Source organism: Dreissena polymorpha, chromosome 5 (assembly GCF_020536995.1).
Source record: "Dreissena polymorpha isolate Duluth1 chromosome 5, UMN_Dpol_1.0, whole genome shotgun sequence".
NCBI classification, from domain to species: domain Eukaryota; kingdom Metazoa; phylum Mollusca; class Bivalvia; order Myida; family Dreissenidae; genus Dreissena; species Dreissena polymorpha.
The window spans coordinates 122,558,638-122,582,614 of NC_068359.1; the positions used below are offsets into that span (position 1 = coordinate 122,558,638).

General features: G+C 35.9%; 1 protein-coding gene across 8 annotated transcripts in view; it reads left to right on the forward strand.

Annotated features, from left to right (window-relative positions):
• LOC127832462 (segment polarity protein dishevelled homolog DVL-3-like) overlaps positions 1-23,977 on the forward strand; it is a 106,076-nt gene that overhangs the window by 48,409 nt on the left and 33,690 nt on the right. For all 8 annotated transcript variants that reach the window (XM_052357937.1, XM_052357944.1, XM_052357940.1 and 5 more), the window contains 7 exons: positions 1,195-1,291; positions 5,599-5,668; positions 8,246-8,333; positions 8,510-8,638; positions 9,624-9,844; positions 12,131-12,262; positions 14,346-14,513. In XM_052357937.1, coding sequence (XP_052213897.1) covers positions 1,195-1,291; positions 5,599-5,668; positions 8,246-8,333; positions 8,510-8,638; positions 9,624-9,844; positions 12,131-12,262; positions 14,346-14,513 — 905 coding nt within the window. The remainder of the gene's footprint in view (positions 1-1,194; positions 1,292-5,598; positions 5,669-8,245; positions 8,334-8,509; positions 8,639-9,623; positions 9,845-12,130; positions 12,263-14,345; positions 14,514-23,977) is intronic.

The following is a 23,977-nucleotide window of genomic DNA, read 5'->3' on the forward strand; positions in this document are numbered from 1 at the left end:
CTTAGTATTACTGTGTTACCGCTCCATAAGCCTCATTAATGACTCAATCCTAATGAAACTTTGGTCATAATGTTTACTTCAGCAATTTTTAGACCAAGTGTGAATTGTGCGCCAAAATAACTATGTCACCCGGTCAAATCTTAAAAAAACGTTATGATCACAGTAGAGGCCACATTTATGATTACATTGTTTGTATCAGGATGAAACTTGGTAAGAAGGTTCATCTTGACAATATGAAGGCCGTGTTTCAATGTGGGTCAAATGGGGTCAACAATATATCACAAGACCTGTCTTCAATAATTGATTTCTATTGAGCTCAAGTTAGGGCTTAAGGGCCATCATAGTCATCTTGTTTGTATTGGGAGGAGGGGCAATAAATAGCTAAAAAGCTACATGTATAGCCAAGTTTTCCTCAGCCAGATGTTCCAATGTGTTGTCATTGGATAATGCGGCAAATAGCGTAGTAAGCCCTGTGTTAGCACTTGTCTTTGCCTGTAATAGATCAACTCTTGGCGTATCATGTTAGAAAGCATTACTGATACTTGGATATTTATGCCCCCAGATCGAATGATCGGGGGTATATAGATTTGGGCCTGTCTGTCTGTCATTCTGTCTCCAAATTTAAACATTGGTTAAACTTTTGGTTTAACTTTTGCAATAACTTTTGCAATATTGAAGATAGATACTTGATATTCGGCATGCATGTTTATCTCATGGAGCTGCACATTTTGAGTGGCAAAAGGTCAAGGTCATCCTTCAAGGTCAAAGTTCAAATATATGGCTTCAAAGTGGCGCAATAGGGGGCATTCTGACAAACACATCTCTGGTTGTTCCCTACCGGTTTCACCAGAGGGGACTTATGGTTTGCGCTCTGTGTGTCCGTCAGTCTGTGAGTCTGTCACACTTTTCTGGATCCTGCGATAGCTTTAAAAGTTCTTAATATTTTTTCATGAAACTTGAAACATGGAAAGATGGCAATTAGGACATAATGCACATCATTTCATTTTGTTCCTACAAAAAAAAATCTGTTTGGTATGGCAACACATATTTAAAAAACAAATATATATATTTCTGACAATGCTGGAGCCGGTAGAGGACATATATTGCTTGGCAATAGTCTTGTTTTAAATGTTTTCACTTAAAGCGTTTATAAAGATATCAATATAAATACTGAATACTGTATTTGTTGAGCAGGTATACATCAAACACAGAGACCACGTCACGGTCATCAGCCAGGTATGGTCGCCACAAGAAACGCCGACATAAGCGGAGGCTTCCTCCAATTAGTCGTGTAAGTAACACCAACCTGCATTATCTGTTTAGTGGTCCTTGTAGTGTAATGAAGACACTTAAGTTTTTCAAAACAAATTAAGATTTTGCACTGACTGAATATGGTTGATAAGTGGATAACAAATTTCATTGGGAATCACTAGAACAAACAGTTGACATAAATGACAAAACAATAACAATTATCAATGCAAAAAAATAGGTTACATGGAATCACTTGCAATGATTCAGATTGGAGGTCAACTTCATGGAACAGCTGGCCCCAATTCGAAATTCTCATAGTCAAGGTGTCCTAAAACACTTTTATGAACAGATTTGTAACTATAAAACTGTTTTAACAATGGGCTTCCTTAACATTTATATTTACACTTCATCAAAAATAAGCAGAGGAGTGATTTTTCAGCGGATCCTCGGATTGGGTTTCTGGGGGTAATTTCCATGATTCCCGTAAATTCGTGAAAATAAATGGGGAGGGTGACTGATTCCGCGGCATATTTTATAAGCGGCAGGGCTCGCGCTGTCGTTCGCCACTTGAGCCATTTGCGAAAATATTGAGAATTTGGCTCAAGAAAAATCCGATTTGCGAAAATGCTAAAATCTCGTAAATTTTCATTGAAAACAGCCGCCATTTTAACCCGAAACTGGTTTTCTATATTTTTCTCTTTGTTTCAATGAAAGTATTCGCAATTTAAACAATGTACGAAAAACGGTCTGCACCTGGATCGAGACATCGCTTGACCATATTGTTATTGAAGTGCACATGGTAGCTGGCCAATCAAAACTGAGCTCGCTTACACATGAAATGACGTTGAATGAAAAGTAAAAATGGGTGGAGCTTTGAATACACAGTTAATATTGTCATCTGCAAACAAAATAGCTGCCGGTCGCAAATGTCGTATTATAAGATCAACAAGAGCACCGCCTTGCGTGTGCAGACCGCTCATCTATTTTCTTTTCAAAGGTAAAGGGACTATCAATATCAATCACAAAGGAGGGAGGGGTGGAGTGAAGAGGGGTGTATAGTGTGGGGGTGTGGACATTTTTTACATTATCTGCCAAAATGCACAAAAAAAAAGCAAAAAAATAAATAAAAAATTCGGGGGGGGGGGGGGGGGGGGGGGATTCTTGGGTGCGATGGTTGGACAGTATTTCAAAAATAAAATAATAGAAATAAATATTTGTGTTTTTTAACCGTTTCCAAACAAAAAAATTGGGGGGTGGGGGGGGGGGTATAGTGTGAGGGCGTGGTGGTCATTTGTGAGATGATCTTAAAAACAAAACAAAAAAAATATATAAAAAATTTAGGGGGGGATTCTGAGGGGGGGGGAGAGTCTATTGTGGTATGTCAGGTAAGAGTAAGGTTTGTCAAAGTATCAATCAAATCTAATCATAATTAAAGAAGTTATTGCTATTTTAGCAAAATTTAATAATTTGACCTTGACGGTCAAGGTCATTCAAAGGTCAAGGTGAAATTCAACTTGCCAGGTACAGTAACCTCATGATAGCATGAAAGTATTTGAAGTTTGAAAGCAATAGCCTTGATACTTTAGAAGTAAAGTGAAGCGAAACACAAAATTTAACCATATATCCAAAGTTACTAAGTCAAAAAAGGGCCATAATTCCGTAAAAATGACAACCAGAGTTATGCAACTTGTCCTTTTACTGTACCCTTATGATAGTTTGCGAGTGTTCCAAGTATGAAAGCAATATCTATGATACTTTAGGGATAAAGTGGACCAAAACACAAAACTTAACCAAATTTTCAATTTTCTAAGTATAAATGGCCCACAATTCCGTCCAAATGCAAGTCAGAGTTACATAACTTTGCCTGCACAGTCCCCTTATAATAGTTAATAAGTGTTGCAAGTATGAAAGCAATAGCTTTGATACTGTAGGAATAAAGAGGACCTAAACACAAAACTCAACCAAATTTCCAATTTTCTAAGTATAAAAAGGGCACTTAATTCTGTCAAAATGCCAGTCAGAGTTACATAACTTTGCCTGCACAGTCCCCTTATGATAGTTAGTAAGTGTTGCAAGTATAAAAGCAATAGCTTTGGTACTTAAGGAATAAAATGGACCTAAACACAAAACTTAACCAAAATTTTCATTATAAAGTATCAAGTATAAAAAGGGCTTATAATTCTGTCAAAATGCACGTCAGAGTTATCTAACTTTGCCTGCCCAGTCCCCTCATGATAGTAAGTAAGTGTACCAAGTTTGAATTCAATAGCATTGATACTTTCTGAGAAAAGTGGACATAAACACAAAACTTAACCGGACGCCGACGTGATGACAATAGCTCATAATTTTAAAAAAAAAAATAGATGAGCTAAAAATGAAAATAAGCGTGACAATAAATTAATTATTTCCAAGCTGACTATTGATCTAAATTAAAGATTGATTATTAAATAATTATTTCTATGTCGTTGATGTTACAACTTTCTGCCGATTTTCGATTGAAATGAAAAGGTGATAATTAATTAATTTGATCGTTTTACTCACACACTATGCTTACTAACAGCGGCGTATTTTAATCAAAGGAAAACGTGAAAAACACGCGCGGTTTAATTGCAATTAGTTTAATTAAAGTTACGAATTTGTAACGCATAGGAAGAGAAATTCATGTTGTCTACTATATAAATGGAAGTAACCACTTTGTCCGTACAGTGTCAAACAAAGAACTGAAGCTGAGTCTGTATGCTAAAAGTTCATGAACATTATGGTCACAAGTCTTAATAGCAGGTTTTCAGACAACAGTGATGCCGGTCTGTCCTTACAGCCATGAGCAATCTATTTGACCCCAGTATCCCAGTCCCACAAATACGCCCAGACATTGACACTGTCTCTGACTACTTAGGTACTGTAGGAATAGAAGGCTCACAGTCTGAACTGCTTTGCTTTGCCAATTTTGCAAGAGCCAGCCATAATTCTAGAAACAAGTCAGTGACTGACATACACTCTGCTGCAAATTTGGCAATTAAAAATGTCCATTCCTATCCAGCATCAGCAGAAGCTTCCAAAAGGTGGTAAGTATCCCCAGTGTCTACAGTTGATTGTGAACGAGGGTTCAGTAGGCAGAATGTAATCAAAACTGATTTAAGAAATTGTTTGACTGTTAAAAATTTGGAACATCTCATGAAAATCTCAGTTGAAGGAAAAGACTGCAAAGATATTGACTTTAAAGTGATCTACAAACTGTAGGCTGGTAAAAAACAGCGCAGAATAATAATAAAATAATAATGATACATGTCATGACTTTGTTCTCTGTATATAGCAGGATTTGTTTGCAATGTATTTTGTGAATGAAATGTATGCTTGTATTTTACATGCCATTCATCTTGTTAAAAATGTGCTGTATGAAAATATCTCTATCACTATGAAAATTGTGATGTGATGCATATTATGATGTGGCATGTGCTTGTTGTCATTTAAAGAAATATGAAAAATCTAAAGTATATATTGTTATTTGAAACAAACGAAAACTGGTTGGCAATAGGCCCAAAACGCACCACAGACAATCTAGGATCCGAAAAAATTGGGGGGGGGGCGTGCCCCCGGACTCCCCTAGATCTGGGTGGCTCAAACATTTTTTGGGCCAGCGCTAGCCCTGACCGGCCGTATGAAGATTATTAAATAAACGAACTAATCTCGCAAAATTTTGGAGATTGAAAAATTATTGGAAACCAAATTTAAATGGGAAAGGCAAGAAACAACAGTGGATATAAATCAGGAAGCGATACCAATTTCTAAATGGGTGCATAAGATTGACTGTTTTCTTGCTAAGCTTAAGTCAAATTCCATGTTAAAATCACATGGTAAATTGTTGTTTGTTGAACACTTTTAAAATGTAAAGACATTGAGCTCAAATGAAAGATTGCCGTCATCATTCACAGGAACACACCTCAATTTTGATAACAATTAATGCTGGTGACTTTGATTATATGTTAAATGTGAATTTAAAAAGCTTTTCATAAATAAATCTTGTTAATATGTTTAAGATGTTGTTTATTTTAATGTCTGTTTTAAGGTTTGTTATTGCGGTATGCACGCAATTTGTGTAGTCCAAATCAGTCTATAGAATTTTCCTCCCCTCAGACTTCACTTCAAGCACACTCTGATCAGTAATTGTTGCATGTCCTCAAAGCAGCTAAAACTGGGTCATGAAATCCTTATTGGTTTTATGAACAACAGACCCATGGTCTTTAAACAAAAATCTACAAGTAAAGCAAGATGAAATATCACCATTCCTGGTTGGTTTGTTTAAAGGAAACAAAAATGTTTGTATATATTGAACGGTTTGTGTTTCAGGCCTCCTCGTTTTCCAGTATCACTGACTCCACGATGTCTCTCAACATTATCACAGTTACCCTCAACATGGGTAAGCACCTTCCATGTTTCACAAGGGTTGTAGTGATTCTAGTTACTGGGCAAGTTTCACAACTTTATAGATTTAAGCTATTTTCATAAATTCAGTTGTAGCGCGGAAACAAATCTAAGCTTAAGATCCTTTTTTATAAGGTCTTGGATTTAACATCTTACATAATTCCTAGAGTTATGCGAACTGTTTAAATTTAGTTTTGTAGTTTCTTTACTTTATATCAAAATCTGTTTAAAGCAATTCACTGTTTATAAATTTATTTACCAGTTTTTTAAGGATGTAGAAAATCGTAGTTTTTAGTGGTTTTGGGGGTGGGTGGGCAAACAGCACCAAATAGGTGGTTTTTGGTTTTAGAGGATCGCTTTAGTTTGTTTTGACGATCTTATTAAACTAGGGGTGTTAGGTTTTTCATGTCATGGTCACTGAATTTAAGAATATAAATAAAACAGTTACTGCGTATTAACATGAGTTTTGATTGTGAGAGTTGGAGGGAAGGTGGCAGGCAGGCAAGTAGCTATCAGTGTGAGAGTTGGAGGGAAGGTGGCAGGCAGGCAAGTAGCTATCAGTTACCAAAACATAAGTCTTAGTATTTTATTATGAGCATCCTTTACTGTCTCATGAATATGTTTTTATTAGATTGATATAAAGATTATTGGATTGCTGCCATGGAGAAGTTGCATTAAAGCTAGGGATGTAACAGATTGCAAAAATATGAACTTATTGACCTTTTATTGGTATCGTTTATTTATGAGTCAAATTGACAACCTGGAAATGTAAGTAAACTTTAACAAATGTCATATCACTTGTACGTACATATACTCCTCTTAGAAAGGAAACATACTTTAAGGTCCCAGTTGTTGCTAACATAAAGTGACTATATCAGTTTCTTGTTATAAATGTATAATACAATTTATTTGTATTGATTTGTAAGGTTTTGTTTGTTTTTGTATTTATTTATCCTTTTAAAAAGCATATGCATAAAAATTTCATAAAATAACACAAATTAACGATGTTCCTTTGCAAGTATCATTATTTTATGTTGGTGAGGCAGCTTACCTTCCCATCCAATGGCTTCAACAAATATTGTTGTTGTTGTATTTTCATTCCATAATACCGTAATTACTCGAAAAATTACTTACACACTTAAAAATAATTAAATTGTTCTTGTTCTCAAAAATTTTGAAATGAAAAATGTTCAAAAATTACAGGTGTCCGAAAGTTAAGTGACAAAATTTAAGGTGTCTGGTTGTAAAAATCCATGATTGAAGTGCCACAAGATAAGCGAAATATGGGCCGAAGTATGTAGAATAGAGCGGTAAAATAAACTGTCCGAAAATTAAGTAAAATTAATAATGTATTAAAACATGTATATCTCTGAAAATAAATTGTCTTGAAAAATAATTATTTTTGCTAAATGAGAGGGTGTCAGAAAACTTTGTGACAAAAAACTTTAAAGTAATTATGGTAATTCAGTGAAGTTTGGATATTGTTAATAAAACATCAAAATAAGCCGACTGAAGTCTCATTTGATTGATTTTTATTGGGAAATAAACGTGTGAATTACATCTATGCTAATAAATCCCATTTCACACATTAATAAGCAAGTATATTTTTAACCAGGTTTTCCGAAGGAAAAAACTGGTTATTAGATTGGCGAATGCGGGCGGGCTGGCTGGCTGGCGGGCTGGCGGAATAAGCTTGTCCGGGCCATAACTATGTCGTTCATTGTCAGATTTTAAAATCATTTGGCACATTTGTTCACCATCATTGGACGGTGTGTCGCGCGAAATAATTACGTCGATATCTCCAAGGTCAAGGTCACACTTTGAGTTCAAAGGTCAAAAATGGCCATAAATGAGCTTGTCCGAGCCATAACTATGTCGTTCATCGTCAGATTTTAAAATCATTTGGCACATTTGTTCACCATCATTGGACGGTGTGTCGCGCGAAATAATTACGTCGATATCTCCAAGGTCAAGGTCACACTTTGAGTTCAAAGGTCAAAAATGGCCATAAATGAGCTTGTCCTGGCCATAACTATGTCATTCATTGTGAGATTTTAAAATCATTTGGCACATTTGTTCACCATCATGGGACGGTGTGTCCCACGAAAGAATCACGTCAATATCTCCAATGTCAAGGTCGCCACGACTAAAAATAGATTTAAAAAAAAAAAAAAATTACAAAGGGGGTTAATTTTTTTTGGTCATTTCAAAAGTTCAGTTTGAGTTTTCTCCCTTTATCAGATTTTTTTTTCACAATGAAAACCTGGTTTTGTGACAATTTTGTCCCTTGTTCTCTAATAAATCAAAACAATTTTGCCAATTATCTGTATGATTGACTCCAGTCATTGTTGTGGGATATTGTTCTTAGGAAGAGCCAGTGTAAGTTGGCAGTATGGCCTTTGCAAACAAACTAACTTTATTTCATGAAAAAAAGAAAAAAGTTCTGTTTCAATAGGTAAACTAGTAAACTTGTTGCAGTGCTAGTTCAAACACGTTCATGTATATGGAAAACATTAACAAATACCCATGGCTATATGTATTTTGGTATGTTTAATTATTGCTGATTTTTCAGACACTGTGAATTTCCTGGGGATCAGTATTGTTGGACAGAGTAACAAGGGTGGTGATGGAGGCATCTATGTGGGGTCCATCATGAAAGGGTATGTGGCTTGCTGGCTCAACTCTTGGAAATGTTTTTTTGTTTTTTTTTGTTATTCTCTTTTTTATTTCAATTGTAATATATTTAATACATAATATATTTTGCATAGCATAAAATAAATACACAATATTTAGTAAACAGTGTTCCCAGAGCAAAATGTGTGTGTGTTATTTCCAGGGGAGCTGTTGCGCAGGATGGGCGGGTAGAGCCCGGTGACATGATCTTGGAGGTCAATGGGGTCAGCTTTGAGAACATGAGCAACGACGACGCTGTGCGTACACTGCGAGAGGCTGTACAGAAACCTGGGTAAGGACAGGGGACGAAAATGTGCATCCTTTGATGAGATGTTCTGTGTATAGCAAACCATCACATTCAGGGATTTCAATAACTATTGCAAGCCAGTAGTCCAATGACCTTCAGGGATATCAAGAGTTTTTGAAAACCAGGAGTCACATGACCCTGTTCTTGAACTTTTCAGGGGTCAAAATAATAAAAACTAGATATTTTGTTTGTGGATATTATTTGATTGCTCTACAAATATAGCTTTGTTTAACTTTTAAGTATATCTTGCTTGACTAAAAAACAACTTTTTCTATAATAAAACATACATTTCATGTTAGTTTCATGGTAACCTTTGCATCAAAATGATGCAAGAAAGATAATTTGGAAGAGTCAAAAGTGACAATATTGCAAAATGCTTGCATCAAAATGCATCATTCTGCTTCAATTAAAATCCCTGTTCTTCTGCGTGAAATTTCCTGCAGTCACATGAAATCCTCATAGTCAACATAATGAAGTCTAGTCATTTTATGTCTGTCTGTTTTTTCCTGCAAATATTGCATATTACAAATATTGCTCTGTACTTATTTAAGTATATAACTTAAAAACTTGAACAACAATTGTTCCCCTTTAAGTACATGTTTGCATTATTACTTTTAATATGTTTATCAAAATGATGAAAGGCAGATAATTTTGAGGACTTAAAATCAAATATTGCAAAATGATTGCATCAAACTCTGACATGATCTTTTAAACCCAGTCACTATGTGTGGACAGTGCAACATGCTGCAGTCTTCATACAAGACTGTGTGTAAATGGAAAAACATTTTTTTAGGTTAAACTATTTTGGTCATTCGAAAGACACCGTATGCATGGAAGACCATTGATTACAGATCAAAACCTGTATCATTAACCTAAATATTTTGGTTAGATTCATATATTATATTAAATAGTGAATATTTAAGTCTTTTCAAATAGTATTTATAAGCATATCATTTGCATTCATTTCTAGACCCATCACCCTGGTAGTAGCCAAGTGCTGGGACCCGAACCCCAAGGGCTACTTCACCGTGCCGAGGCAGGAGCCGGTGCGACCTATTGACCCCTCAGCGTGGGTGGCGCACACGACCGCCTTGAAACAAGAGTACCTAAGCAGGGGCGTACCCAGTACTTCGCTTAGCAACATGACGTCTACCAGCTCGTCCATATCTAGTTCAATACCGGAGTCAGAGAGTAAGTTTACATAATTTTAATATTATATGAAACCATTATTTTGTGAGGCATTAATTTTAGTATATTTAGCTGTGGACAGAATGATGAATTTAAGATCCGAACAAATAATTATGTCCAATTTTAATTAAAAAATAAGACTGAATTTCCCTATGCATGAGACATTAAAATCCAATGTAATCCACTCATACATACTTACTGTTTCGTAGTCAAGATAAATCCGGTTCTGACACAAAGGTGTGCACATTACACAGTGTACTTAAATGACACATGGCATAGCTGTAAAAATCGAATGGAGTTCAGCTGTATTGAATGCGTTGACTTCGTTTAAGAAGAATAGATATGATTAGCACTAATTGTAAATGACTAAATAAGCCAGTGTGTGTATTGTGTTATTCAAGGGTGTTGACAAATTGGCAGTTGGCTTCTTGGTTTCAAACATTGTTTAACGGACATGTATTAAAAACAAATCCGATATTTCATGCTCAAATAGGCACTTTGACACAAGTGCAGACCCTTGAAAAATCTAAATAAACTAAACCTCTCTTTCTAGATTTAAGTTTAGTAAAGGTTTCATTTGTAACCCTAACAAACTGATGTGCAGTTAACACCATTACACTAGAAGACACTGCAAGTAACTCCGGCTGTACTGGTCTTATGCTTCTTGCATGCAGCCAGCCATCTTCACTTGATTCACAGCATTAAAGGGTTCCATGTCGGTTTTGTTTGAACCGTGGAGTGATCTTAAATAATAATTCTTACATTGTAGCTTTTGAAGCAGACCAGGGGTCCTGAAATATTTTGAGAGTCTAATTGTCCACGGACAAGTTGGACCCACAAATTCACTTGTCCATACCAAAGAAGTACTTGTCCATACTTTTAAGATAGATAAAGGAAAAGGTCATTACTAATTAAGCAAATAATACAAGCATACACTTTTGTTAACTTATATTTTAAATTATAAACATAGTTAACTAGAAAATTGAACAAAAAATACAAGCAAGATGTGCATATAATAAGATCACGTTTAAGTCACACATGATACTAGTCTTATTTATAAGACGCGCAAAGAATTTAGAGATACTTTTTATGTGGGCTAAATTCTTTGGAACTCCAAATATTACCAATATAAAAAGTAGCTTAATATTTGAGAGCGTCAACAAGTTCGACTAACATGATACATGTACCATCTCGGATATTTAATAATCTCAACATGACTAGACAATTCACTTGAAATAAAATAATCTCCGTTAATTATAAGTATATAATTATCCGCTAATAAAGGAAACTCCTTGCGAAGTTTACATTTACACACATCGGCAACGTTTCAAGCCAAGGAAAATCAATTAGCAAAGACTCAAAAAATTCTTGTTTCCGCTTGGCGTCGTGTGTTTATCATATTCATACTTGGCTTTTCTCTTCTTTTCCGATGCCGAACTGATTTTATCATTGGTCTGATTAGCGTCATGGCTAGACGTTGAAGTGGTTTTATTATATAAAAATCGAATGCAGGTCGTTAGAACATGTATGCGGCCATTTGCAATGTACGAAAAGTGTTATCTTAAATTCTTATGCGTGATTGGCTGTTGCTATACACATATGTGCTGGTTTCTCTATTAAAACAGGGACATAGGTCCCTGATCAAAATTGTTTTCTTATGCGTGATTGGCTGTTGCTATATATACTCGTGGACTGGTTTACCACATTAAATAATTATTATCAGAAAATAACATACCTCCAGTTAAAAAAGTGTGCTAGTCCGCAGATTAATCATAAGCTATTTATATAAACTTCGTTTTTTATTTTCGAAAAATATTGAAGTTTCCTTCTCGAAACAAATTTTACCACGGAAATTTTACTTGTCCCCGGACAAGCCAGCTTTCAAAAACTGCTTGCCCGGAAGGGTAAATTGACGACTCGGACAACTCGGACAGCATATTTCAGAACCCCTGCAGACCATTTGAGAAAGTGAAAGATCCATTTTCATCTTTATCCAAATTAGAATACATCTCTCCAGTGCTGTTTTGTAACAATAAACTGAGCTAGACCTTTGTAACGAATCCATGGTCTAGTGGTAAAGCACTGACTTTAAAATCCAGGGGTTGAAGGTTGGATCCCCAGTCATACCTGTGAAATTGTATCTTGCAATAGACCATGTACCCACAAACAAGTTCTCTGGGTACTCCTGCAACATGGGAGGCAATCTGGCATTAATGCAATATTACTGTGCGCTCTCCACCTTTATCTAAATAACAACTGTCCCTCACATAGCCTGTGTTTTGATTACAGGATTTGATGACCTGAATCTCACTATCAACACGGACATGGCCACTGTCGTCAAGGCGATGGCCTCGCCGGACTCGGGTCTGGAGATACGGGACAGGATGTGGCTCAAAATCACTATACCCAATGCATTCATAGGTAGGAGATCACTATAGCAAACAGCTTCATTGGTAAATCACAATGCCCAACACATTAGTTTGTAAATCCCTATACACAACGCACTCATAGGTAAATCACTATACCCAACACATTCATAGGTAAACCACTGTTCCCAACACATAGGTAAACCACTGTTCCCAACACATAGGTAAACCACTGTTCCCAACACATAGGTAAATCACTGTACCCAACACATAGGTAAATCACTGTACCCAACACATAGGTAAACCACTGTTCCCAACACATAGGTAAATCACTGTTCCCAACACATAGGTAAACCACTGTTCCCAACACATAGGTAAATCACTGTTCCCAACACATAGGTAAACCACTGTTCCCAACACATAGGTAAACCACTGTTCCCAACACATAGGTAAACCACTGTACCCAACACATAGGTAAATCACTGTACCCTAAACATAGGTAAACCACTGTTCCCAACACATAGGTAAATCACTGTACCCAACACATAGGTAAATCACTGTACCCAACACATAGGTAAATCACTTTACTCAACACATTCATAGGTTAATAACTATAACCAACACATTCATAGATAGATCACTAATCCCAACATTTGAAAATAAGCCCATTTAAATTGCTTTGTTTTTGGCAATTTTAAGTTTCTTATGACATCAGGATCTTATAAGATTCAGGTCTTATTGTCATTGTAATCCAATATTATTGACAATCTGTTACATTTAAAATCCCTGTCCTGTTTAAGGACCAAATATTCAGAAACTTTTGACAAGAAGAGGTGAACTTTGTATATCTACAATAGATTTTTGTGCTCCTGTCCTACAAGTTATCCCCCGCCATAGGCCGAGGGATATGTTTTGGCGTTGTCCGTCCGTCCGGCACTTTTGTGTCCGGAGCCATATCTTGGAAGTGCTTTGGCGGATTTCATTGAAACTCCGTATGAGTATATATATGGATAAGAGGATGATGCACGCCAAATGGCATTGTACACCATTTGCTAATAACGGAGTTATGGCCCTTTGTATCTTAAAAAAATTCTTTTTTAGTGTCAAATATAACACTTTTGTGTCCAGAAGCATATTGGCGGGGGATATCAATTCAATGAATTTGCTTGTTACTATATTGTTTTCAGCTGTTTTTACATGGCATTATATCTTAATAGTTTCTGGACACACAGATGTAGCTTGAACACTTGATTGTCTTGAAGCAGTGCTCTTAAGGTTCCAATCATCTTTTCATCGTGGGAGATTCTGAATGTGAGATATCTGTAGATTTTAGGAAAACAAGTTTAATCCCTGCAAGGGAGAATACTCTTGCATTACACTAATCTTGGTAAATAAGAGTTTATTCCCTTTAGCCACTAATTTCAACCAAAGTGCAGGTCTTGTACTAACAGATTGTGATTCGATATGGCTGTTTTTAGGTTTGCTACAGTCTACAATAAATATATTGTCTGTTTCCTCTTGAATTGTTCATGCTTATAAAGGAGGAATTCATAGTTTAGGCCATTATTTTGTATGCACCTCCGAAAGTATATTGTCATAGGCATATAGTCGCCTTTTTGTCCTTCTCTCTGATTTCTGATGTTGTTTTAATCCACTTTGCATGGGGTAGGAAACAAATTATTAAAAAAATTAATCCATTATGTTTATGGTTTGTAAATCAATTTCATTCCGTGGTCAGTCCTTCCATCTGTCAGATACGTACTTTCATTGCAAGATATCAGGATTCACAAATCAACTTTATAACAGTTTCCTTGTGTTGACTTGTGCTCAAATGATTTTTCAGGAAGTTACTGCCTTGTCATTTCAATTAAGGAGACAAATGTTAAACTTGGCAAAAATTGTATAAAACAAACCAATACACAGGCCTTTTTTAGTCGTTTAGGTGAAACGGTAAAAAGAACAATGTGACATCCCCCTTTTTTTTATTGAATTATAAAAAAGAGTGGTATTTAAAATTAGTTTGTAGTTTACTCAGTAGATTGCCCATAAAATTCCCCAATCCCAAAATTACAGTTTTACTAACAGAAAAAAGGCCTGATAACAACATCTTCAATTGAACCATGAACTTCCTTTTCCAGGCTCGGACCTTGTGGAGTGGTTGTTCACACACGTGGAAGGGTTTGCGGACCGGCGGGACGCGCGGAAGTATGCCTGCAACCTCCTTAAGGCCGGCTTTATCAGACATACTGTGAACAAGATCACCTTCTCAGAGCAGTGCTACTACGTGTTTGGAGACCTCAGTGGGGGTAAAGAGGCGTTGTGATCTTAGAAAGTTTTGTGTCACGCTCTGGGAAAAAGGGGTTTAATGCATGTTGATTAAGTATTGTTCAAGATTAGCCTATGCAGTCTGCACAGTCTACTTTCTGCTTTTATTTTCATTTTAGTTTAAATTTGTGTTTCTTTGTGGAAGAAATCCAGTCTAGGCAGAAATTATTGTCCCTGATTAGACTGTGCAGATGACTTTACACACATGCATTAAGCAATATTTTCTCAAAGTGAGGCTTATATTCGTTATCACTTGCAGTGGAAACAGGATCTGCCATATGATTTTGATTAACTTTTGACAAGCGGAAGTTTAAACATCCTGGCCCCTGATTTGAAGATATTGCTCGTAATATTGGGAAGTGTTTCTGACAGATTGCCCACACACAATCTGAGTATATTTATGCCCCCCTTTGGAGAAGATGGGGTATATTGTTTTGAACAAGTCAGTCGGTCCGTCCGTCGGTCCGTCCACCAGATGGTTTCCAGATGATAACTCAAGAACGCTTACGCCTAGGATGATGAAACTTCATAGGTACATTGATAATGACTGGCAGATGGCCCCTATCGATTTTCAGGTCACTAGGTCAAAGGTCAAGGTCACGGTGACAAAAAATATATTCACACAATGACTGCCACTACAACTGACAGCCCATATGGGGGGAATGCATGTTTTACAAACAGCCCTTGTTTTGGTATTGCCATCTAGTAACATTTCAAGGTTTGTATCTTAACATTATATGCAAAAACACTGTAACTGATAAATATTTATTATGAAACTATTTGATGTGACACAATGTCTTTAATAAGACAAGTGATTTGAATGTTTAAGCTGTTGATTTGTAGAAAAAAATCCAGCATGGGCAGAAAGCATTGTCACTGATTAGCCTGTGCAGACACAGGCTAATTGATGACAACACTTTATGCACATGCATTAAACCCCATTTTCACAGTGCAATGCCCAAATATTTGTGATAATCAGCCTCTGTTCTTAAAAAGTTTTGAATTTTTCATGCTTTAAAAGGAATTAATAGCTTTAGGCTTGGAGCAATTATAAACATTGGCAAGTTTTGAATGTGTCCGGTACCCGTATCTGTTGGGAAAATATTATATAGAGTTGCAAAATGAATGTACTGAATCACCACATGAAATATTGCAATCTGGCAGTTTAGCCTTTAATCACCTACAAACGTTTTTTTACGCATTTGTAGTCCCTCAAAAAGTTAAAGTCTATTAAAGGCCTTTCTTACTAAATCCAAGTTTTGAAGGTTTCAGTTCCAACCCTGAGATACTAATAAGCAGCAAACAGCATAAAACCTGAACAGATATAACTCGCAGTCTGTTCTGGTTTTATGCTGTTTGCAAAAGCTATTTTCACTTTTCTTTTTATGGGGAAAAGGGTACAAAAGGGTCTATTATAGCTCTACTTGACAATAAGTTTAAATGGTTAATTTGATAATTATTAGGTTAAAAATAAGTTTTAGGTTAAGTCATACAAAGCATGAAACGTGAGGCCAATGACACATTTCTTGTTTTGATTTTCTAATTAATAACACTTGAAAGAAGACGTACATATTTGTGTATATTAAATCTTCTATACTAACTTTTAGAATGCTGGTGTGATTGATGGGTCCTCAATAAATTGAACATCATTTGTGTCGTGTTCTGAGAAAACTGGGCTTAATGAATGTGCGTAAAGTGTCATTCCTGATTAGCCTGTGCAGTCTGCACAGACTAATCAGGGACGACACTTAATGCCTAAACTTGATTTTCGATAAGGAGGACTTCCTTAACCCTTTACCACTAAGTGTTAAGATTAGTATTTTGACGCATTTGTAGTCCTTTAGAAAGTTATACTTAATTTAAGACTTTTCTTACTAGATTCAAATTTTAAAGGCTTCATTTCAAACCCTTAAGTACTGATGAGCAGCAAACAGCATTAAACCTGAACAGACTGTTATTACTGGCAGGCTGTTCTGGCTTTATGCTGTTTGCATATGGCCATTTTCACTTTGCTTCTATGTGGGAATGGGTTAACTTAAACTAAAACTTCCATAAAAGCGGAAGTGTCATCCCAGATTAGCCTGTGCGGACTGCACAGGCTAATCTGGGACGACACTTTATGCAAATGCATTTTGCCCAATTTTCACAGAACACGACACATTATGAGATTGCTGATTAGGGGCTTAGTAGGTCAAATATCCAGGATTGTACAGATATAACCTAATAAGAGAAGGTGATTGATTATTTTAATAATTAATTTGATCTTGCTTTACCATTTTTTGTCTTATAAAGTTATGTTTGTATGATTGTCATACTTTCAAATCTAGTAATATAACGCACGTTTTGTTTAACTTTGAGATGGAATTTTAATATGAAAAGGTGTATATTTATAAACCTTTCCCACTCAGAAGCAAAGTGAAAATTGCTTTGTGCAGACTGCACAAATCCAAAACAGCCTGCCAGTAACTTGCAGTCTGTTCAGGTTGTATGCTGTTTGCTGCTCATGATATTAGTGGAAATGAAGCCGTCAAAACTTGAATTAAGTAAGAAAGGTATTCAATGAAATGTAACTTTCCAAGGGACTACAAATGTGTAAAATTATGTATCTAAGTGGTAAAGGTATAAACATCAAAACTGTCAAATGTGGGGCATCATACATGCACTATGAAGTTAAATATTCTGTTTTTATAATCAGAATTTTTAGAAGGTTTCAACGTTTTTTTATCCTTATTTTTGCCTTTGCTTTATCTATTCAAAGTTAATTATGCATGCAATGATAACTAAAATAACATGTAAGTCGAAAAAAGCACTTCATAAAAATGTATTTAAGGCTGTAATTAACCTACTTTTTATTTAAATTAATGAATGAATGAAAACTTCTTTCATTTTCAATCACACATCATTGTGACTGATCTAAATTTAAGATGTTCCTCATTTGATGTTCGTAAAGTAAGTGCCAGTCGCTACAGGTTGATGTATGAGGAAATCGATAATTATAAATTTCATACCTGTCACTTCTTTATTGCGCAAGTCATACAGTCATGTCACAGTTTGACAATCATTTTATCATTTTTTATGAGAGGAAATTGTTCCTGTGCTGATTTAAATCAGTCCTATGGTGAATGATGGAACTTTTAAAGGTGTTAATTACAGGTATATGATGATATATTGAACCCCATTTATATTCGGAAAATTTATTAGGGCATCCATTAATACATACAAGAATTATTGGTAAATTTGTTTCAATAGGAATTTTAAGTCTGTCAGTGGTTTGAAAGTTTTCATTGTGCTAGGAAATTATTTATTTCGTACTTTTAAATACCAAGCTTGAATTTACAAAATGTGATGCATCTGAATGATGTTTATGATTGCCCCATATCAAAACTAGACCAAATAGGCAATATATGATTTATCAGCGTAACTCTATGATACTACAAGTATAAGTGCAGACAGTGGAGTTTACAGAATGAAAGCCATCTTTGCATTTAGGTTCCTTTTACAAGATGCTCTTACGTTATGTGGAAAAAAAAATCTACCCCCATATATTGCGTACTTTTTGTGTATCATTTGTTATTTTCCTAAGCAAAATGGTGTGGGGATATACAACTGGTAGGCATGAGTGTTTGCAAGTGTGTGCATCTGGCCACTTTACACTTCTTGCACATATCCAACAACATTTTGTGTATGATTTGTGTAGACCATATGCAGAATGATCATCTGCAAGTGCTACAGCTATTACTGTCAAGGTTTCATGATTATGTTGTTATAAAAGAATTATTTACCTTTGCCCCTTTCCAGTCTGTTCGAATTATTTCATGACCATGGCACTTGACGTTGTGTAATTTCCATTGTAAAACACATATTCTCGTGTCATTCAGGGCTCAACATTAACAGTTGTCCTATTGCCCCTGCCAAGTAAAAGTTGAGTCCTGGCAAGTTATTTTTAGCTCAACTGAGCAGAATGTGCTCATGGTGAGCTTTTGTGATCGCCTTTTGTCCGTCGTCCATCGTGCGTTGTGTGGCGTCAACATTTGGCTTGTTAACTCTCTTGAGGCCACATTTATTGTCCAATCTTCATGAAATTTTGACAGAAGATTGGTCTTAATGATATCTTGGATGAGTTCGAAAATGGTTACGTTTGCTTGAAAAACATGGCTGCCAAGGGGCGGGGCATTTTCCTTATATGGCTATTGTAAAATCTTGTTAACACTCTAGAGGCCACATTTATCCCAATAATATCTTGGACGAGTTTGAAAATGATGCTGGTTGGTTGAAAAACATGGCCGCCAGAGGAGGGGCATTTTTCCTTATATGGCTATATTAACACCTTGTTAACACTCTAGAGGCCACATTTATGTTCCAATCTTCATGAAACTTGCTCAGAAGATTTGCCCCACTGATATCTTGGATGAGTTCAAAAATGGTAACCTTTGTTTGAAAAACATGGCTGCCAAGGGGCGGGGCAGTTTTCCTTATATAGCTATAGTAAAATCTTGTTAACACTCTAGAGGCCACATTTATTGTTCAATCTTCATGAAACTTTGTCAGAAGATTTATCCCAATGATATCTTGGACGAGTTCGTAAATGATGAGCGGTTGGTTTCAAAACATGGCCGCCAGGGGGCGGGGCATTTTTCCTTATATGGCTATATAAAGTAAAACCTTGTTAACACTCTAGAGGCCACATTTATTGTCCAATCTTGATGAAATATGGTCAGAAGATTTTTCTTAATGATATCTTGGATGAGTTCGAAAATGGTCACGTTTGCTAGAAAAACATGGCCGCCAAGGGGCGGGGCATTTTTGTCCCCTACCGATGAAACCGGAGGGGACTTACGGTTTGCGCTCTGTGTGTCAGTCTGTCTGTCTGTCAGTCACATTTTTCTGGATCCTGCGATAACTTAAAAAGTTCTTCATGTTTTTTCATGAAACTTGCAACATGGATTGATGGCAATATGGACATTATGCACGTCATTTCATTTTGTTCCTCCGTCAAAAATTGTGGTTGCTATGGCAACCAAAAAAATAAAAAAATCTGAAAATGGTGGAATTTCTGACAATGGTGGAGCAGGTAGGGGACCATATTGCTTGACAATAGCCTTGTTCCTAATATGGCTATATAAGGCTATAGTAAAATCTTGTTAACACTCTAGAGGCCACATTTATAGTCCGATCTTCATGAAACTCGGTCAGAAGATTTATCCCAATCATATCTTGGAGGAATTCAAAAATGATGATGGTTGGTTGAAAAACATGGCCACCACGGGGGCAGGGCAATTTTCCTTATATGGCTATAGTTACATTTGTTAACACTCTAGAGGCCACATTTACTGTCCGATTTCATGAAACTTGGTCAGAAGATTCATCCCGATAATATCTTGGACAAGTTCAAAAATGATGCGGTTGGTTGAAAAACATGGCTGCCAGGGGATGGTCATTTTTCCTTATATGGCTATAGTAAAACCTTGTTAACACTCTAGAGGCCACATTTCTGTTCCGATCTTCGTGAAACTTGGTTAGAAGATTTGTCCCAATAATATCTAGTAATCTCAGGTGAGCGACTTTGGGCCTTTCAGGCCCTCTTGTATAATCTAGGGTTCCACCCGGGCAAGTGCAAAAAAGAAGAAAGAGCATTTAATTAACCAGGTTTTTTAACCAGGTTTTCCGAAGGAAAAAACTGGTTATTAGATTGGCGAATGCGGGCGGGCTGGTTGGCTGGCGGGCTGGCTGGCTGGCTGGCGGGCTGGCGGAATAAGCTTGTCCGGGCCATAACTATGTCGTTCATTGTCAGATTTTAAAATCATTTGGCACATTTTTTCACCATCATTGGACGGTGTGTCGCGCGAAATAATTACGTCGATATCTCCAAGGTCAAGGTCACACTTTGAGTTCAAAGGTCAAAAATGGCCATAAATGAGCTTGTCCGAGCCATAACTATGTCGTTCATCGTCAGATTTTAAAATCATTTGGCACATTTGTTCACCATCATTGGACGGTGTGTCGCGCGAAATAATTACGTCGATATCTCCAAGGTCAAGGTCACACTTTGAGTTCAAAGGTCAAAAATGGCCATAAATGAGCTTGTCCGAGCCATAACTATGTCGTTCATCGTCAGATTTTAAAATCATTTGGCACATTTGTTCACCATCATTGGACGGTGTGTCGCGCGAAATAATTACGTCGATATCTCCAAGGTCAAGGTCACACTTTGAGTTCAAAGGTCAAAAATGGCCATAAATGAGCTTGTCCTGGCCATAACTATGTCATTCATTGTGAGATTTTAAAATCATTTGGCACATTTGTTCACCATCATGGGACGGTGTGTCCCACGAAAGAATCACGTCAATATCTCCAATGTCAAGGTCGCCACGACTAAAAATAGATTTAAAAAAAAAAAAAAACTTACAAAGGGGGTTAATTTTTTTTGGTCATTTCAAAAGTTCAGTTTGAGTTTTCTCCCTTTATCAGATTTTTTTTTCACAATGAAAACCTGGTTTTGTGACAATTTTGTCCCTTGTTTAGACTTTAATTGCTGTAATCATTTTGTTTAATGTGCAAAAATAAAAAAGTTTTGTTGGTGCATCATTTTGATCTTTATTAAAAAATATGAGGTTAACAGTTAAATTGATAGTTCATGTATGGGCAAGTGGCTTTACATTTAGGGCAAGTAGATTTCCAAGTACTAATGTTGATCCCTGGTCATTCCCAGATTAACTCGTGTGTCATTTCAATAGTAATTCAACATGTATGCATCATTCCCCAGGGCTAGCGCTGGACCAAAATATCTTTGAGCCACCCGGGTCCAGGAGCATCCCCCCCCCCCCCCCCCCATCACATCAAAATTTTCATAGTTATAGAGATATTTTCATACAGCACATTTTTAACAACACGTCACAAGCAGACTTCAAAAACACCGACTGCTTGCTGACATCGACGGCATGAGTGTGATCTGAAAATATAAAAAAATAAAAACCTAGTCAATCTGCATATATACATGTAGTTAGACTATAGCATTTCAAAGTAATTTCAAATTAAAATTCCTCTCATCTTCAAAATCTTACCTTTAGACTTGGCATGTTTTGTCACAGAGTCCTTTATCAGGATATTGCAACCTACAGTGAACGTGTCGGAATTCTGCACCTTAATGCATAGGTCACAGTACGTTGATTTTGATTCATTCTCAAAGCGAAGCCAATAATTATCAACTTTCCATGACTCTTGGAATGCTCTAGTTTTTTGTGTTTTAATTTTTTTGTTTGTTTGTTCAGACTCATTTTCGTCCAAAGGACGCTTAAAGGTTAAAGAAGCCATGTTAGCGACTGTACGGACAAAGTGGTTACTTCCATTTATATTGTAGACGATATGAATTACTCTTCCTATGTGTTACAAATTCGTAACTTTAATTAAACTTTAATTGCAATTAAACCGCGCGTGATTTTCACGTTTTCCTTTGATTAAAATACGCCGCTGTTAGTTAGCATAGTGTGTGAGTAAAACGATGAAATAAATTAATTATCACGTTTTCATTTCAATCGAAAATCGGCAGAAAGTTGTAACATCAACGACATAGAACTTATTATTTAATTATCACTCTTTAATTTAGATCGATAGTCAGCTTGGAAATAATTAATTTATAGTCACGCTTATTTTCATTTTTAATCTTATAATAAGACATTTGCGACCGGCCGCTATTTTGTTTGCAGACGACAATATTAACTGTGTATTCTAAGCTCCACCCATTTTTACCTTTCATTCAACAACGTCATTTCATGTGTAAGCGAGCTCAGTTTTGATTGGCCAGCTACCATGTGCACTTCAATAACAATAGACAATCCCAGAATCGATAATATGGGCGCCGCCATATTGGCTATTACGTAACCCGCGATTGAAAACGGTACTGAAGAATTTGACAGATTACAACGTTATCATAGTGCACACCCGCTTTATTCCAATAAACAGTACTTTATGACTTCGCACATTAGGATTGAAAACAAGTGAAACATGAAACCAAGTGTCGACATGTATCACATCGTAAATCAATATAATTTAAATTAAAAATATACACGATATATGCATAAAATATGTGTCTATGCAACAATATTCAGTGACAACACGTAATGTATAAGGCCGATTTGGCATTTTTAAGCATACCTTTCAGCATAATGCCTTTGTATAAAATTTAATTATTTCTTTATGGAATAAAATTATTCAAGCATAATTATAAAGGTATGGAAATATCTAAAGCGTGAAGTAAACGTTGGGATTTTAGCGTAAATAGTGCCGGAGATATTAACAAAGATCTATCAATATATAAAGATTGGAAACATCCATTCAGACCATATTTTTGGGATAGATCTTTGATATTAATTAGATAGATTTAAGATCGATGTAGACAATTAAATTGATGTCTGCCTTTGTTTAAGCCTATATTATTTCTTATTAAAGGTTGTACTTTCTATACTTTCCAAAGATATTCATTAAGAAACTTTGTAAGATAAAAGACTTAGGACGACTTCTTTAATTGAATAATACATCTCTTTGTTTGTCTAAACAGTTACCTTTTCGCTATTAATATTTCCCTTGTAAGTGTCATTTAAAAGGTAATATACAACTCTATAGCCGAAATGAAGTTTGTGATTCTAAAATTGTTTCGTAAATCTTTGTTATCGAAACTCTGTAAGATTTTCAGGTAGAGATTCTTTTTAATTAAAATTATGTATCTAGTTTAGTCTAAAACTAAAGGTGTTTTTAGCAATCTTTTATTTAAAAATCGCTCTCAAGCTAATACAAAAATAACTAGCCGGAAATGAATTTTGTGATTTAAATGAACAAGTATCGGAGTTATTCGCTTGCAAACTGTGGAAGATGTTGGGCTATGTCATACTTTTTTATTGAAAAGGACATATCAGCTTTTGTCTAAACTTTTTTATATTATTATTTAAATAACGTTTTACATGTTGCCTGAAATATTATTAAATTTTCTTAATAACATCTTAATTCACGATTGAAATGTTCAACATGAAAAATAATGAGCCTTAAATAACTTAAATATTTCCAATTGTGTTCTCTATATTTCCTAAACGTATGTCTTCATTAAGTGTTCGTAAAACGGTCTAAATTTATGCTTAAAAAATAAAAACACGCACAAAATAAGTGATTTATTTTTCTTTAATTACGGATTATAAATGACAGCAACATACATCTCTTGAAAAAAAACATCAGCGATAAAGGTGCGAACGAATTCGCTCAATGGAAGGCGATGTTCCAAGTGTGGATTGAAAGCGTTTATGGGTTTGCACATGTGTTGATACCGAAATTAAGATAAGATATCACGCGTCACCTTTAAATAACATGTTAAATGACAATCAAGACCTTATTCATGCAAGGGACCTACACAAATAGGTCCATGTCCATGCTGTGTGTTATTACTCTTAAACAGACGAAC